The following is a 19,590-nucleotide window of genomic DNA, read 5'->3' as shown; positions in this document are numbered from 1 at the left end:
TTTTTATACACTTTTCTAACATTTCTATCCATATTGCATATGAGCCAAAATTCATGTTTCCGCTGCTTCTTCTAGGACTACTTCTATACTTTTAGATGCTAAGAAATAATCACTCTGTTTTAACATTCCCTCTCCTATATGTACTTGTGTTTATATTTCTTAATACCAAATTTCCACACTTCATAATTTCCCTTATTTTTAAATTAGCCTTTTTTTATTCCTCAAGTCAAAAATGAAATCACCTGTTTTTGTATCCATATTTACTATTACATAACCCACTATGTCCTGAAACAACCTCTCATTCTTTATATATATTTGTGTTTACTACTAGAAGGTCTATAAACTCTATATTCCTGTCTTAGGTGTGCCACTAATAACAGTCTCCATGGAATTTCTGGTTGTAATTTATTTTCCTTTGTTAAGCCTCTAATATCTTCTAATACTATTGTGTCTACTTCACATTTATTACAGCACTAAACACTCCATTTTTTACTAAACATTTTTATACTATTAACATTCACAAATAAAATTCTAAAGATTATTTGTTTTGCTCCTTCTTGGTCTATTTGAAGAGGTGTTTGTATCCATTTCCTTTTTTTTTTTTTTTACTTTCAAGCCAGTGCTTTGGAATTTCTTTTTCCATTTTTTACTCATTTTCTCTACCCTCCAATCTAACATCTATTTCACCTTCCTCTCTTTCCTTTTTGTCACTATCTTAGTTTTTGTATACCATTTGTCTTTTCTACAAAATCATTTTATTTTTCTTCCTGTTGCTCTTTGTTGTTTTTCACCTTCGCTTACATTTTCTACTACGCAAACTTGTACTTTTTGCTCATAATCGATCCATAAATGCCCCATTTACATTTATCAGTATTTTAGATGCTCTTTGTGGCCTAGCTGTAACTGATCTGATAGCCTACAAGTATATTTTTTGCAAACTGCCAGGGCACTGCTGTAAATTTGATTTTGGACACTCCTCACAGTCCATCTCATTTGCTTACTGTATCGAGTACAGGGTGATCATTTGGGTAGGACTATCCCCTCTTGCTTCTTTGATTCTGGACACTACTGCCAGTCCCATCTCATTCTTGAATTATCTTCTGTTCCTTCCCTCTCCACAAAACAAAAACATTTTTACACTTTATTTGGCTGCTTTTACTCTAATGTTCTTCGTGCTTGCTCTTAAGTGCTGAAGTGGTTTTATTACTGCTTGTTAGTAGCCTGATTAAATGTGTCTGTTATTCTAACCCTCTTAGTTTTGGTTTAGCACTTGGGCTTCAGGCCAGTTATTTTACATTTAAGGTTTTTGAGGTCTATACTTTTGTGGACAAACCCTTATCAAAACCCTCTCTCCCCAAGTGCATCCAAGTTTCAGAACACTATGTCTGGACAATTCCCATCAGTTTCACCTGCCAGCCTGGTCGACATGGGCCTGAGACAGTGTAGCAACTGCCTCATGTTCACAGACTGCCCTCTTCTCCTACCACATAATTCTCCTACTTGCGAGAAATGCATCTATTATCAGTAACCTAGAATCCATGCTCTCTTACACCTCAGTCAGTACCCTTGACAAAGAGGAGATTACCAGCAAATACCACTCGCATCACATCCACCTATACAGAGGTCCTCAATAAAACTTACCTAAACAGCAGAGACCTCCAAAACACACTCACAGACATTCCACATACACACACCAAACATCACAGACAGCAGACAACACAACAGTGTCTCACAAACACAGCCCATAATGCATAACAATGAACTCGTACAGCCCATAAAGCACAACATTAAACCAAACATACTAGTCATTGGCGACTCACCAGGTTCGACAAGGAAAAGATCATGGTCAGTTGTGGTGGATTCTGGCACTTAACAGACATCACGCATGCGCTTAAGTCTCTCCACAACAGGTACAAGTATGACTCTGTCATTGTTCATGTTGGTGTGAATGACTTGAGACATAACTCCCTGGACTATATGAAGAGAGACACTGTGCTGTCAGAGTACGTGTCCCAGGCAGATATGACCCTAGCAAAGAAGCATCCTACCTCCACCAAGAAGGATACCACAATATCAACAAAAAAATAACTGACTTGGTTTCTGGCATCATTTCAAGGGGATCCAGTATCTGTCTGCCTGGGATGACATGGTTGACAGGCCTCTATGCTCTGCTAGAGATGGCCTCCACTCGTCACCCCTGGGATTCAGGATTCTGGCCAAGGCTCTTGCCTCCCCCAATTGTGCTTTTTTTAGGCAATGTCCCACAGACAAATCTATCAACATAAAAGATCTATCAAAAAGCAAATTGAAAGTCATGCTGCTTAACGCTAAGAGCCTTAGCCTGAAAATGCACTCACTGGAGGCTCTCCTAGCACTGGAAGATGCTGACATCTGCGCAGTCACGGAAACTTGGTTCAAGGCTGCAGACAGCACCCCTGCCTTACCAGGCTATACCGCATTCCAACCTTAAAATGAGGTCAGGAAGACTAAGGGTGATGGAGTTTCTATTTTCATTAAAGATAAGCACACCTACAGACTGGTTTGCCAGCATGATGCACTAGAACTTCTCCAGGTGCAATTGACAATTGGCAAGACACCCATCCAAGTTATAGCCAGCTATAGACCTCCCCCATGACTCAGGACACTCACTCCTATGTGGACCTACTTGAGTCCATCACGGTACCACCAAACACCCTGATCCTTGGGGACTTCAACTACGCTACCGTAAACTGGGTGAACTATTCCTGCTCTAATCCACTCACCCGATTGTATCCACTCACTATACCAGGTTGTCTCATCCCCCACAAGAGGAGATAGCATTCTAGACTTGGTTCTCACCAACATGGGCAACCTCTGCACGACCCCCATAAAGTTCTTCCCTGGTGGGATCAGACCATCAGGTCTGTCTCATTCAAAGTGTCTATCCCGTCCAACCCCCACAGCTGTAGCTAGGCTAAAAAACGTCTCAAAAACTGACTACAACCTTCTAAGGGAGGGCATCAGTAGCTTCACACCACCACCACCCTCAGAGGATGCAGACAACTATGCCAGTGCAGTATACAAGCACCTGTATAACTGCATGGACTCAGCCATACCCCACATAACTAAAATCTGCTCCTCAAGGAAACAAAAACCCATTTGGTGGACATCCTCTATCAACAGGCTTTACAACAAAAGGAATAAACTGTTGTCCAAGGTTAAAAAGGCACAAATTCCAAATTGGAAAAACTCCCTCCTTAGCCTCAACAAGCAAATTAGATCACCAATGAAAACCACCAAAGCCAATTATGAATCGAAACTAGCCTCTGAAACAAAGGCTAACCACAAAGCCATTTTCAATTACATCATAAACCTCCATGGTAAAGCCCAAGTTTGTTCAGAATTAGTTCTTAATGGTACCACTTACACTGATCCTGTTGACTTAGCAAACTTCACCCCCCGTCCCCCCAATGGCCTATTCGACATCAGTGATACTTGCCCCGCACCTCACATCTCTGTAGATCAAGTGTTAAAAGGCCCTATCCAAGGCAAAGAACACAGCTTCCATGGGACCGGATAGCATCCCAGGCTGTATTCTGCAACATCTCCAGCAAGAACTAGCCTCGCCACTGAGCACCCTATTCAACCATACCCAAAGTACAGACTTCATTCCAGCAGATTACCACATTAATGGCAACTCCTTAAGCACACAACCTGTGCTAAGAGACCTGGGTACACAAGTTAACAACCTCACAATTGACCATCATGTAGCGGCAGTGGTAAAAAATTTACCTCACTGCACTCCTTCCTCATTAGGCCAATAATGAGTACAACACCCAGTTTGGTATGTACCTCTCCAAACACCTGCACCAACTGGAAAGGCCATAGAAATACTTCAAAGAGAATCCATGGCCCCCAACACCTGTTCTATGTTGCCATGCTCAAATCACCATCACTCTGCATCATACAGATTGCTCACAGGTGATCTGTGTCTCGCCTACAAGACAATCTCAGACCCTGCACTATTACTGATGCTCCATATCCGCAAGTTTAACCCCTCACATAGTACCAGATTGAAAGGCTTAAATCTGATATGGGACATTAACAAAACCTGCGGGAGAGACATTTGTCTCCCAAAGGCTGACCTGTCTCTGGGACAGACTCCCCATACATGTCAAAGTCTGTCACTGACCCTCTTCAAGAGCAACATTGATTAGTGGATGGGTAACCACAAATTTATCCCAGGGATTCCACCTGTCCCCCTCATTGACAGGAGCTGAGTGAGGTTTCTTTTTGGGGGATAAACTCTTGGCTAGGCTTGTAAGGGCCCCACAGCCATTATCTTAGTAATCTCCTATGATAACATTTAATTTCACATTTTTTGCATCGTGTCCAAACTCCCCCAAATACAAAAAACATTTATTCTTATCACAAATTACCTACAGAATGTCACTATTTCACACACACACATACACACACACACACACACACACACACACACACACACACACACACACAAGTATTTTGGTTGTCCCCAATGCTTTACAACACCTCTATTTTCCTTCAAAATTAATCATGCTTGGAGTACGTACAATTTCATAATTTTCCATCTTCATAATAACATTACAATCCTATCCCATAGGCCACAGTCCCTGGTTATCAATTACTTTTCAAATGTCTAACTTCTTTACAAAAATTCTTAAGAAATATTTTTTACAGTTTCTATTTCTGTCTCTGTTCAAAGCTGTATATGTACTTTGTGTTTTACAGTAGTCTTAACAATACAGTTGTCATGGAAGCACATCTTTTACCATATTCCCCATCCCCCAAATGTCTCTAGTCTTGTAGCAGTCACAAAAAATGTCATAATCTGTCTATTAATAAAAAGCACTCTGACCTCTCATGCTTTGATTCCTAAAGGCACAATCTCTCTATCTCATACTTCATGGGTTCAGATTAGAACGACGAAAAAGCATTTTGTCAAATGTGTTTTCGTCGGCACATATAGGGTGAAGAGGCAAAACAGCAAAGCAGCTGTTCAGAGAATTCCTTCCCTGGGAGAGAAGTCGTTTGACCGCTTCGTTGCTTTGCATTGTTCTGGGGTATAGTGTGGTCCCTTGTCTGGTATAGCTCTCGAGCATGATTGTACAACAGTTACTGACCTTAGGTTAGGGTGCGGGTTAAGGTAAGTGCATATGTATGAAAGTGCTTACTGTTTTTTATTTTGCGTTAGATATATGGTTGAGTTGTGTTTTCAGCGGTTTACTTTTGTTTTGGGGGGGGGTAGGATTAGGGTTAAGGTAAGTGTGTTTGTGTTTGGAACTGTTTATGTAAATGTGAGAATGTTACTGACCTTAGGGTTAGGGTGCGGGTTAAGCAAGTGCATATGTTTTAAAATGTTTACTGTTTTTTTTTTGTTAGATGTATGGTTGGGTTACGTGCATATGTGTATTTAGTCGTCTACTGTTTTTTTTGGGGGGTATAATTAGGGTTAGGGTATGTGTTTGGAAGTGTTTAATGTTTTTTTTTCGGGGGTGGGGGGGTTGGAACAGAGCTTTCTTTCCCTAGGACATTTTCAACATTCGCTGAATATGTGTCGATGTAACACTGTTTGCCGTTTTCAGCATTCGGTCTTATATGAACTCTCTACCATGCCTATCCATCTTTTTTCCTTCTTACGCTGTATACGAACAGCATACTTTTTTTCTGTTTCCTCTGTCTTCTTACTAACACTTTTTCCTTTGCTTATTGTTTCTGCAAACATTTTCTTATGAATATCCTTCACGTCTTCCTTTTGGATCTTGTCCATAATCTCACCCTAAGATAGCTCTTTTCCAGTCTCTGGGGTCACTTTGCTTAACCAAGTCCATTAATAAATCATCCTGCATCCCTCCTGACTGGAGGGTTTTAATGAGAACATCCTCTTGCAACCATTTCTCTCCTCTCGAATCCTCAAATAAATTTATTTGGAAATAATTCTCTGTATCCTCCACTGTCCCATGCATGATCTCCTTTGTGCTAAACATCTTCCTCCAAATCCTTCTGCCATGTCACTCACTGCCCTCCCAGCCACCACTACTCTGGGAACAGAATGTGTGCGGGCACGCGCACATGTCGGGCATATGGACCATGAGTGCTGTGGTAGTAGGGGAAGTTTCCCGAAGCCCTGACCAAAATTAGATCAGCCTAAGATTCTCCCGCACGTCATGCAAATCCACCACTGAAACTAAAGTAATGCTGACAATACAGTTCATTTAATGAATCCAACAAGTGCAGTAACTTAATCAAAGCACATAAATCAGACTGCAAAATAATCATAAGACAATATACAAATGAATAGTTACCAACACCATATTGGATCAGCAATACACAACATAGACTCACATTGTTAATAACATATCAACAGCTGTGACAAATTTATAACGTGAATACTGCTCCCTTTTTCCTAAAATGTCAGCAAAGCACTCGTGCTGAGTCTGTAGCTTACGTTTCTTTGGGGAACCAGGATAACCTGTGCTCAATCATAACCATAGCTCATCTACCCTATTTTGTTACTAAGCAAGTGGGAAGTTTGCATGGGTTTCCTAAGCAACTGAGAACACTGTCGGCCATGATGCATAACCCAATGTCATCTTATTCCACCGATCACAGTAGCGTCACATTACTTTCCTTAAAAAGTACTAATTTCAATGTTCTGGGAATCATTTTCTGGTCTGATCTTTTAAGCTTATGGATTTTAACATTCTGAGGTTATGGTCTCGATGTTTCACAGTTTGTGCTTTTGCAGTTTTGTTATTTTAACAGACCCATGGTAAGGCATGGTCCAAAAGCAGCAATGGTGAGATACCAATATGTGTTATCAGTATGAAGAAAAAAAAAGTGTTTCAAATACTAAAAAGAAGTTTGTAAGACAGGTTAGAAAGGCTGGGGTTGTGGCACTGGATCAGTGCCCAGTATTACAGCTGAAAGACCAGAGCAGAATATGTCAGACTAGCAATTCCCAAGTAATCAGGCCCTGCAAGAGTTTTAATGGAAAACAAAGGTTCTGCTTGGGGAGAACAGTACAATAGTGAGATGTATAGTGGAAAATGTGAAAGGCCACCCTCTCCTTACTCCCATATAGGAAGTTAGACTTGGAAAGCTAATTTTAAGGGGTCCAGTAGAAAGTGGCATAGGCTCACAAAGTCTTGCCCTTTACATGGGCTGTCTCATGCCACCCACTCCTTGTACAACAGGGCTTCTGGAACGGGATGGATCCTTGTACAGGGAATAAAGTGCTTTGGATGCTAAAAGTACCCAAGTTCAAAAGAAGGGATACCATGTGATCCCTAATCAAAGTTAGCCAAGTTTCTGAACCTTCTGGGGAATTGCTTGTATTCTTTCAAGTGCTGCCTTCTGTACACATATAAAAACAAAATTTCAGTTTAATTAACTGGATACTATTAAATTACATGGTTACATCAATTTAATCAAATAACTTGTGTGGGGGCATGGCCAAGGATGAACACAGGATAGCAGCAGATTTCTTCAGCTCCACCAATTTCATTACACTGACAGGAATTAATTACTTAAAAATTAATTTTTGAAGTAATTTTCTTTCTAAATATGTTTGTTTTATATAGTTCTTGAACTATATCTAAAAAAGAAAGGACATTTTAACAATATTCCTGTCAGAAATCACTTTGGAAATTTTCCTGTCAGTTTATCAGTCTGAAATGAGTTCCAGTAAGACAAATTCTCAAGACTCCAGCATCAAGAAAGAACTTCAGTCTCTGATAACTATAATCCAGCAACTTACTGCTAAGATGGATAAAATGGATACTAAGATAGATACCTTCATAGAAAAAACTACAAAACAAATAGACTTGTTACATATAGACCTGCAACAACAGAAGATCCAGATGACAGGCATAGAAGAAGCTGTGAATGACATGGAAAATAGAATCCAAGAAGAGGAAATCAACATTGAGTTTCTGCTGAAACAAAATACACATTTACAAACAAAGCTGGATGACCTGGAAAATAGATCTAGGCGCAATAACATTAGGATTTTTGGACTGCCAGAAAATATTGAAGGTAACAATATTACTTCTTTTTTAACAACATGGCTCCCTAAAACTTTAGACTTACCAGAAGCATTCTCTTTTGGTATCAAAAGAGCACATAGATCTATAGCTAATACTAACTCTAACAAAAACTATCCTAGATCAGTTATAGTTAGATTTCTATCATCTTTTGATAAAGAGATGGTTCTTAAATCTGCTTGGGCTAAAGCTCCTGTTAAGATTAAGGAGACAACTGTGCGTTTTGACAATGACTATTCTTCCTTGGTAATAGCTAAAAGAAATGTTTTTCTGCCACTAATAAGGGAGCTTAAAAAAAGCACAGTTTACAACATACCTTCTGTTTCCTGCCAAGCTAAAAATCTTCCTTCCTGATGGTCCTAAAACTTTTGATGACTTAGACTCTGCTTTACTGTTTATCAAAAAAAATAAGATTTTGGATAAAATAGAGGAAATGGAATGGGCTAGTCCTTCATTAAAGAGACTGGCAACTGAAACTTCGTGGAAGACTTCAGAGAAGAAGAAGAGACTAAAAAACAAATGATTTGTTCTATGTTTTTTTTCTTTTTTTCTCTCATCATTTTACTTCATTATTAATCCTTTTAAATATAGTTCCTGCATTTCCAGGAAGCCACAAAAATTCTGTAAAAGATTTAATCAAAGTTATTCTCTGTGTGCAAAGAAATGTTTTGTTTCATAACCAGTCAAAATATCTGAGGAACTAATAACAAGCTATTATTCAATTTGTTTCTCTTTCTGAAAAAGAGAAGTAAGGTCAGTAATTTGATACATTTTTTTCTCTTTTTTCTCCTTTTCTTCTTTTCTTTGTTTAAACAATGACATTCTATTTAGATTATGTAGTGGGTAAAGGGTGGGGGAGGGCAGGGAGAGAAGAGTAATGAAAATATGATAAATGGAATAATAACATATTTATTCCTTGTAAAAAGTTTATATGTTCTTCAAATGCTATTCCTAATTATACTTTCTTGATTATACTGCTTATGCTTGTTTGTAAATAATCTGTCATGCTTTAACTAATAATAATTAGAACTAAATAATAGTAAACAATACGTTTTATTTTTAACTCTATTAATATAAACAGTAAGTAATATTCCATTGTATATACTTCTTATAGCTTTCTCTTACATTTTTTTTATTTCTGCTTTACGCTCTTATTTTCTACTCTCTTTTTCTTTTCTTTATTCTTTCTCTTTATTTTTTTTTTCATATTAATATATAGAAATGCTTTTGATCATATAGACACAGTAAATAATAAGATTTGCATAAAAATTGAGTTCGGACAAAAATATTGAGTTTTATTACTTAATAACTTTGGGCTTAATTTCACTTACATAGAGGCTGTAATAACCTGTAAAATACATCGCGAAGGTTTTGTCATGTTTAGATGCATTTACACTGCTAAATGAATGTTTGTCACTAGTTTTTAACAAGTTTCCCGCCAAAATGTTAAGGGAGACAATCTGGGATGTGGGCTACCTCATGAACAGTGTCCTCGAGTTGTTTTAAAAGCTTCAACTCTCAGAATTCTCACAGAGAAGCTGAAAGCAGTCAATTTGACCTTTGACCCAGATATCACACTGACGCATCGCAGATTCAGGAAGAACACTCTACCAGGAAGTAGAACTGATGCAAATGCGACTATGTGAAGGAAAATGAACTCTTTAACATTTAAATGTGAGTTATTTTATATAATTACTTAAATATCTATGTTATAATTCATAAAATATGTCAGTTATAATGATTTTAAATGATGCAGTTTCTTGTAGTAAGTAAATGTCTTATTTTAGAAGGCATAGAAAATGAAACATTTATTCAAGTGTTTTTGAAAATCTACTTGACTGCAGCATACTAATCCGTGTTAAAAACTTATGTTCCAAACATATACATTACTAGAACTCATTTAATTCATCTGATTGACAAGCATAAATAACTTTATAACTCTATTCTGGAAGAAATTGTCATGTGATATATTTTAAAGCAGTAGTATAGACATACAAAATACAGATGGCTGTTTTTACAATAATGCAAGTGTTTCTGAGAATTTGCATAACTATGCAGTATGATTTATAACAATTTCTATAAATATAATATTTTATTCTATTGACAATAATGAGTATGAGTAAAATGCTCATATACAAGCAATTCAAGGTTTTTTTTTGGAAGCTGTTGACTGCATTTACATGACAGAAAATAGATGCATCTTAATATATGTAATGTCTGAACCATATTAGCCAAAGTTTTTGATTTAAATGAAGAAGGAGCAGGCACCAGAGCACAAAAGACAAGCTTCTTCAAGCCAAATCCACAAAACGATGTTCACCAACGTTTGAATGATGATCAAGAAACCTTTTATTTAACCAAACCAAGTTACGTGAAACGCTAAGCAGCGTTTTTCGTTTAGACCAATGTCCAAACTTTTTCAGACAAACACTGGCTTTCCCGCCAGTCTATGTTTAAATATAAAACCATTATGATGTCATCAAATACACAATTTTTTAAAGAGACAGCATGTGCCTTCTAAAGACAACGATGCATTTTCCCTGACAACATTAAATGTTGTACCAAAGCATCTTATACTACTAAAAAAATTCATCTTCAATTAAAATATAAAAAACGAGTTTTAAATTTTATATATTTTATAAAAACAAAACTACACAAGGGTATACATCCAAAATACATAGAAAGAAAATTTTCAAATACCTACCTCCATTTTTCCAGTCAACACCCCCTCCACCAAAAGAAATCGGTGGTAAAGGGCCAACTTGTGAGGGCAGCTAAAATGACCACCTTAAACCAGGACTTTGACACAGAATGTGATAACTTACATTTAATGTTCTCACATAGGGGCTACCCAACCACATTTTTGGAGGGAATTTTTAAAGAAGTTATAGAAAAAAGGAAGAAAGGAATTTATAAAGCGATTTTGACAATTGCCCCCCAAAACAACTGTACACATTTTCAAGTAACTTGGTTTGGTTAAATAAAAGGTTTCTTGATCATCATTCAAACGTTGGTGAACATCGTTTTGTGGATTTGGCTTGAAGAAGCTTGTCTTTTGTGCTCCGGTGCCTGCTCCTTCTTATTTGTGTGTTTACGGAGTGTGCTGCATTTCTTCAAGTTCTCGATTTAAATGAATGTTAGAACTTATTTTTACATACATTGAATAAATTAATATGTAAATATGCCTTTTTTTTTTTTTCTCTCTCTCTGTCACTCTCTCTCCCTCTTTCACGTCTTTTATTTCTCTCTCTCCTCTTGGTTCCTAATATCAAGATTATTTGAATGCTATTTGAATACAAGTGTATTATATTACATAGATGTATATAGTAGAATGAATATTTAAAAAAAAAAAAAAAAAAAAAAAAGTTTTTTAGTTTATATGATGCTGTTTTATCAAAATGTGTAGTCTTGTCTTGCTAGATAATTGAATTGAAAGCTGTTAATTTAAGTTAAATATAACCAGTATTAAATTGATAAGGTGGTAGCTGAGGTACTGCTGCTTAGGGTAGGGGGTTAACTTGAGTGGTAAATACTACTCTAAGTTGGAGTTTTTAACTCCAGGCTGGATGCAAGGTGTAATCCTTACATTATTTTCACTTGTTCATTGTTATATGTATATAGTTTTGACATCCACAATATATTTTGTACACTCATTGTCACTACAAACAAAATTGAATCCTATACAAAATCCCGTAAGAGATTCAATAAATACAGCTATATTTAAAGGTACACCTAAAGGAGGAGATGTAACATTACTTATGTTATTTATTTTGATCATAAGATTCTTAAGTTTTAAAAATGCCAAATGACATCTTTAAAAGGAATTTCTTTAAACATTAATGGATTGAATAATCCGTGTAAAAGGGCAAGCCTAATAAGATACATTAATTTACATAAGGCCAACTTAGTCTTCCTGCAAGAAACCCATCTCTTGAAAAAAGATATTGATAAACTAGCCACAAACAAATATACAGTATTGGTTAGTTCAGAGCACACTCAGAAAAAAAGAGGAGTGGCTATTTTATGGAATAAAAGTATGCCCATTCCTAAAACCATTAAGTCTTATCAGGATGACAAAGGAATGTTTTGTATGGTTACAATAAAAATTAATGGGAAGACTTACTTTAATTAATGTATATTGGATACCTGGAATTGGTATTAATACAGTGAAACATCATCTTGATAAGATCATATAATTCTCTATAGGAGATATTATTTTAGCTGGTGACTTTAATTGTATACTACATGAAAGTGATACTACCACTATAGGAAAAAGAAGAATTACATCTAATGCAAAACATTTAAATGATTTTGCTAATTCTTATCATTTGAATGATATTAATAATCAGATAGATTCAAAATCATTACCATACACCTTTTTTTCTAACGGATACAAAACTTATTCAAAAATAGATAGGGTCTTTATTTCTAACCAGACGGTAACAGATTTAATTAATTCCAAAATCATTTCATGTCCTATATCTGATCATAATTCAATTGTTTTTGAATTCATGATAAAAAATACTCATAAATGTTCAGATCAAAAGGATACCAGCATACTTAACTCAACTAAAAGACTATAAAGAATATATACTTTCAGAAGTAAAACATTTTTTAGACATAAATAATACTCCTGAAGTCTCCATTGTCTATGTTTGGGATGCCTTAAAATCATATCTATATGGACAAAGTATTAGATGGTATAATAATAAAAGGAAATCTTGGGATAAGGAATTGTTAGATATTCAAAGTAAATTAGACTCTTATAAACATAATAATAAAGAAAATATTATGGACAAGAAAGTTATTGAAGAAATAAACAAACTAAATGAGAAATACAAAGAAATTTTAACTCAAAGTTAAAATAACTTTAGAGAAATACAAGTTTTTGTCTTATTCAATAAGCCCCAAATACTTACATAGACTTAAAAATAAAACAAAAGGTTGAATAAACAAAACCATATCAAAGAAATATTTTCTCCAAGGAAAAAGAAGAATGTTTCTAGTATACCAGAAATACTAGATGAATTTAGAAATCACTTTCACAAAATTAACCATAATAACATTAACATGGAACCTAAAGATAAAATAAAGGAGTTTATAACCACAAACATGAATAAAAAGCTTAATAAACAACAGATTAAACTATTGGACAAAAGTATTTCATATACAGAGGTTATTACACAAATAAATAAGCTTAAATCAAACAAAGCACCGGGTAATGATGGTATTATACCAGAGATATATAAAATCCTTTCTAAAAGTACATATTCATTAATACATAAGGTTTTTATTTTGGCCCAAACTGAGTTAATAACCTCCATCTTGGCAATATACATTTATTTCGCCAATTTTAAAACCTAATAAAGATCCAACTAGATGTACTTCATATCGGCCCATCTCATTACTTAATGTTGATTATAAAATGTTTATGAGTATTTTTGCTGATAGATTGAAGACAATCATCCCCGGCATTATAGATATAGATCAGACAGGCTTCATTGTAAATAGAAATACTTTTGATAATATAAGAAATACTTTAACATTAATTGATTTTGCAAATAGGAAAAAGAAAGATTTAACACTTATTAGTCTTGATATAAGTTCAGCATTTGATTCAGTAAGTTGGGGCTATCTGTTTACCTTACTGAAGTGCACAAACTTCTCAGATGCATTTGTAAATCTAATTGAGCATTTATACAAAGGAACATTGGCTTATATTAAGGTAGGAACATATGTTTCACAAAAATACCCATTTTTAAAGGTACAAAACAAGGATGTCCACTTTCTCCACTATTATTCACTTTAGTAATGGAGCCTTGGGCTAATTTGATCAGAAACAGTACTGACATAGAGGGTTTTGAAATAGATGAAAATACAACATCCAAAATTCAACTTTTTGCAGATGATGTTCCAATTACATCAGCAGGATCTAATTCTTCTATGCAGTCTCTATTTGATAAAATGATGAATTTTAAAAGTATTTCTGGTTTAATATTCAATGAAGAAAAAACTAAAATACTACCTATATATACACGAAAAAATATTCTCATTAGTGATTTTACTAAATATGTACCCAATTCAGGTCAGATAACTTATTTAGGTATAATACTATCTAAAGATATTAAATCTATTATATATAATAATTATAATACCGGTTTTCTTAATATACAAAATCTTTTTAATATCTGGAATAATATGTTTTTTACTATGGAGGAGAGACTTACTATTATTAAAATGATAATATTCCCCAAGATTTTATACTTAATACAATCAATAATACTTCCACCTACAAAAATAATTATCAAGAAACTGAATACACTAATGTTAAATTTCCTATGGGCACCTAATAGACCAAGGATTGCATTAAAGAAACATACTAATAGCTGGTCTCAAGGGGGTATTTCTTTTCCAGACTTCAATTTATATACTATCTCTTCTATTGTAAAAGTTATTACTTTATTAATAGATCAGTCATATGTCGCAAAATGGAAAGATTATTGGGAGCTAATTAGTATGCACTTCATGAAAATCTCCTTAACACATAAAAATATGATTGTAAATAACTCCATGTTATGGTTACTAAAGGAATTTTGTACTTCACCTATTACACCTAAACATATGGTTTGTTACCCATTAAATATTATTATTAGCTATCGTAACTTTATATTCATGCACCCTAAGTATAGGGAATGGAATTTTATTATATTCCTATAATGTATACTCAGGGTATGCTTTTGTCATCTACTTCTGAAGGAACTCATTTAGCTATAGATAATGATCTAAAGTACTGGTATCAGTTGATATCTGATAATAAAGTTAAAAATCTAGATTTCTTAAAACAAGAATTTGATCTAAGAGAAACTTGCTGGTTAGAGGTTCAGAACTTTAGACAACATCTCATTAATAAAATAGATCTAATGTCTATAACAGTTAAAGAATCTATTCCAACACTGATTGATTACTTGATATTAAATTTACAACATAAAGTTTCTGATAAAGGTAAACTTTCATACATACATAAAATTATCAGACAAGAAACTTTTTACAGTGTAAATTTACAACATAAAGTTTCTGATAAAGGTAAACTTTCATACATACATAAAATTATCAGACAAGAAACTTTTTACAGTGTAGATACATACTGGAATTATTTCACTTCTATTAATGGGGACCCACCAAATCAACAAGATAAACAATATATATTGGAATCTGCCTATAGAACTATGTCTTCCATTGTCTGGAGACTTTATACATGGAAATTTTTACATAGATCTTTTTATACACCTTTGATGATGAATAAAATAGATAATAAAGATAATCTATGTAAGAGATGTAATGTAGAAATTAATGCTGACTGGGCTCATATGTTTTATGACTGTATAAAATTGAAAGAATACTGGAAGTCAATTAATGAATTTTTGCAGGCTCTTTTTACAGATAATGTCATTATTTCTAAATCTCTTATATTATTCAACACACCTGTACCTCAAAGTGTTAAAAAGGTTAAGCTTCCCTCGTTATGGTTTATTCTAGCAGTGGCTAGGAAAATAATAACCAGAAATTGGATTTCAGATACACTTCCTTCGTTCAATGAATTTAAAAATGTTATGAATATAGTGTGCCATATGGAAATAAACACAATTAGGTCAAGAACAACTAGAAAAACATCTTATTATATTGTATGGGATAATTTACAAAATTTGTTAAAAAAATCCTAATTTCAATAGCATGGTATTTTAGTTTAATTAATTGATCTGATTGTAGTGGATGTCTTTGTAAATACTTTAGTTGTTTTGTTGAATGTTATAATCATATCTATTTTTAATTACTTGTATAAAATTGTTAGGATATCTCTCTTGTATGTTAAAACAATAAACCTGTTTTGAAAAAAAAATAACTTGTGTGTGCCTTTTGTGTAAAATATGTACAAGTTTAATTCCTACTCAAATGCAATTAGAACCACAAGTATAAAAAAACTCAACAAAGCATATGTTCTTACTCTTGCGGCAGACTTCTAACTGATAATGCTGAATATAAATGGGTCATACTTGAATGTACAGAAATGGACTCCACCAAACAGCAGCTCACCAATCCGATGGAAGTGAATATGGCACAATCTCTGTAGTCAGCAATTTTATTTTATTTATTTAAATTTGTTGACCAGGAGTGTCCGACTGGACGTAGGTCCATTTTCAGCGGAGGCCCGGGGAGAAAAGCTCCACAGTTAAAATAAACAGACAGTATTTACATTGGATTACATAGTGATTAACAATTTACATAGCAATTACTTACAACATATTTACAGATGAAGAACATAGTACATCAGTAGACAACTAGAATCTTTATCTGTGAAGTGCATACCAGACATTAACAAATGTTACAAGAAGTTGTTTGTGCTGTATAATAAGTACTGGCTTATGAGCATCTGAGCTTGCTATAATCAAGGTAGTTAGTGGAGTGGAAAGAAAGGTAGTGGTTGGATGGGGTGGATGATATTAGAGTGGGAGTTGCAAGGGCATAGCTAGCATGTTTTTAGTTGCGCTTTTAGTAAAGTTTTGAAGTGGGAGCATGATGGTATGGAGGTAATTGTGGGTGGGAGTGAGTTCCATAATTTGGCTATGGCGCAAGAGAATAGTGCTTCACCAGCAGAGTTATTGGCTTTAGTGATCTGCAAGTGATTTTTGCTGCTGGATCTTAGTGGTCTGGTGGTGCGATAGGGTTGGAGTAGATTCTGGAGGGATGGGACATTTAGTGGATGGTTTACTAGTTTGTGGGTGAGTGAGAGTTGATACCACTGAAGGAGGTGAGGGAGTTCAAGTCAGCCCAGTTGAGCAAGTGAGAGACAGTGGTGACTACGGTAGGATGCCCCTGTGGCGAATTTGGCAATTTTGTTGTAGCAGGTCTCTAGCTTGTTTAGATCACATTGCCTTAGGTTGGTATATATTGGAGAGGCATAAAGTAGGGTGGAGATAAGGTGGGAATTTGCTATTGAAATCTTTGCTGCTTTGGTGAGAAATTGCTTATTTCTGTATAATGCTCCTAGTTTTTTGTGGACTTTTTTATAGTCATGGATATGTGAATGTCAAATTTTAGTTTGTCTATTTCCACTCCTAGCAATTTGGTGTGTTCAGTTGGGTATACAGTGGTGTTGTCTTTCGCCGTGATGTTAAAGTCAGAGATGTTTTGAGTATGTTTGGTGGGTTGGAAGTTTGGGTTGAGTATTAATCGGGCATCGGATAACCATGTTTCAACAGAGGAAAAGGCTTCCTGTGTGACTTTTTGCAGTTTTGGTAAGGACTGGGCTGAGCAGATGATGGTCGGGTCATCTGCGTATTTTTCTGCCCACCCCAATAACTAACACACCACCACGGTTACACACTTTGAGGGACCTCGACTTCACATATTGCTATATGAAGCTCACACAGTAAATGCTTTTGAGTTTGTCATAACTGTATTACTATCAATGTAGCATTGTCAATTTAACATGAGACTGATGAACTGGTGTTCACTGGAGTTAATTTCAACATACTCAAGTAACCTACTAGTCTGGATACCTTTATACCTCCCTCTGTTACCAAACATAAGTTTTCCCCAAACATGAAAAAAAATACCAGCAGTATAAGTATTCAAGTTGCAGAATACTCCTCACTCACAAAAATATCTTTTTCATACAGAATAAACATTTTTTTTTTTTTAAAAAACTTACTTAGGGCTGGAACAGCAACTACTATGATAAGGAAATCATTCATAAAATAGTTTACATACTTCATCAGTTTTGCTAGACAATAAGTGCACATTTTGCACAAACCATGGATAGCTTCCTCCATATTCTTCAGCCCTAAACAGGGGTTATATCTTATTTTGTTTAGCATTAGACTCAGTTTTTACTCAGTAGACCCCAGGCTGGGTTAAAGGCAAAGTAAGGACTCGTTAAGAGCATTACTCTTAATTAAGTTCGTAAAAGGGTACAATGCAAAAATACTTGGTGATATCCCCCACAAATAGTAAATAAACTCTTACCTATCGAGAACTGTGCAAACAGGAACAGCTTTACCATAAGCAAACTAATTCAGAATGAAAAATAGTACGACACTGGTATTTTTACCACAACAACTGAAATGATTAATTGGATCCCACGTAAAATAAACAAGGGGAATTCTCAACCTAGCATTTATTCTTTTACTGTATGCACATCACCAAAATATCACAGTTTAACGGATAAATACAAAATGCTGAAGTGCATGCCAGACTAGATTCATACATGTAGCTACAGACAAGAATCATATAACATAAAAGGCTCAATTCTGAACAGTGACAATGGATAAAAACAGACGCACCAGAAAGCAAACTATTACTGAACTAAAAACATCAGTTATCCACAACCTAAACATATAAAGGACCACACAATAAATCACATTTTCTCCCCACAAAGTAAATGACAAGTGTTTTCCACATTAGAGCGAGACAGCCATAGCATATCTTAATAAAAGAAAGCACAGACTGTTGCTTTAACCACATACAGGTAATATAAACTGCATGTATAATAAAAACTTACCATCCATTCCCTCAGTCTCGGCCATAGTAGCAGTTAATACTTGATACAGGAAAGGACTTTTTACGTAAAGATGTCACGTGAATCCGGTGTTCGCCCTGTTTCTAATTCCGCCTGAGTCGGTGAGGAGTTTAAATAAGTTGCAAGGGTAACCTAATAGCGGAGTGTTCAGTATTTATTTTTTTAAGTGGGTTTTGGTGTAGTAATTAATAATTTGTTTATAGTTTTATTCAGTTGTAATTAAAATTTGTTCACAGACACGAAGGGTTTTAGCGTCCTAGTTATGCAGATTTGTTTATAATTTCATGCGTACAGGGTTTATTCGTATTAGGTGGTGTTTGTTGGCCGACCTGGTCAGGGATAGTTCGAGTAGGTAACTTTGTTTTCTTGGCCAGTGATGGCCACAAGTTAGGTAGACCACCTGTCCCACCTTGTGCAGTACAGTCCTTACTGGTACAGTTGTGTCGGGCGATGAAAAAATGGCAAATGTAATATTTTTTAGGAAAAAATTATTTTCTACATTTTCGTAAATATTTGCAGTAATTGTTTTATAACTAAAACACCCAAGTATTATGTGAAACGGCACAAAAGAAGTGAAGTTCAGTCCTTTTCAGTTGTCGTGGGATGGTTTGTACAGCAAAATATCACCCCCCCCCCCCCAAAAAAATGCCCCACGTTAGGCACAAGTTCAAGATTTTATAGTAGTTGTTTAACACTGCGATTGACAATATTAAAATAGTTGTTAAACGCTCCAGCACTAAATTTCAAGTCTCTCCAGATATGCTGTTGTTTCTGTCAAAAAAAGTAATTTAGTTGTGTTTATAAATCCTTTATTGTTACAGTTAACACATATTCAAGCTCGGAAAAAGGCACATATTATCCCCATATAATAGTATCATAATTAAGGTATTAATGTTGTACTTCCCAGCACTCCAGTTACTTGTGTAAGTATGAAGATGAGAAACTATGTGC

At 35.2% G+C, this 19,590-nt stretch overlaps 1 protein-coding gene across 1 annotated transcript in view; it reads right to left on the bottom strand.

The window, feature by feature from the left end:
- PTPA (protein phosphatase 2 phosphatase activator) overlaps positions 1-18,716 on the bottom strand; it is a 1,433,001-nt gene extending 1,414,285 nt beyond the window's left edge. The window contains exon 1 of the mRNA XM_044058017.1: positions 18,622-18,716. Coding sequence (XP_043913952.1) covers positions 18,622-18,646 — 25 coding nt within the window. The 5' untranslated portion in view covers positions 18,647-18,716. The remainder of the gene's footprint in view (positions 1-18,621) is intronic.
- Positions 18,717-19,590: the final 874 nt, after the last annotated feature.

The sequence above is a fragment of the Protopterus annectens genome, chromosome 16.part0, assembly GCF_019279795.1.
Source record: "Protopterus annectens isolate FY-2018-M chromosome 16.part0, PAN1.0, whole genome shotgun sequence".
Classification (NCBI taxonomy): domain Eukaryota; kingdom Metazoa; phylum Chordata; order Ceratodontiformes; family Protopteridae; genus Protopterus; species Protopterus annectens.
This window is presented reverse-complemented; position numbering and strand designations above follow the sequence as displayed.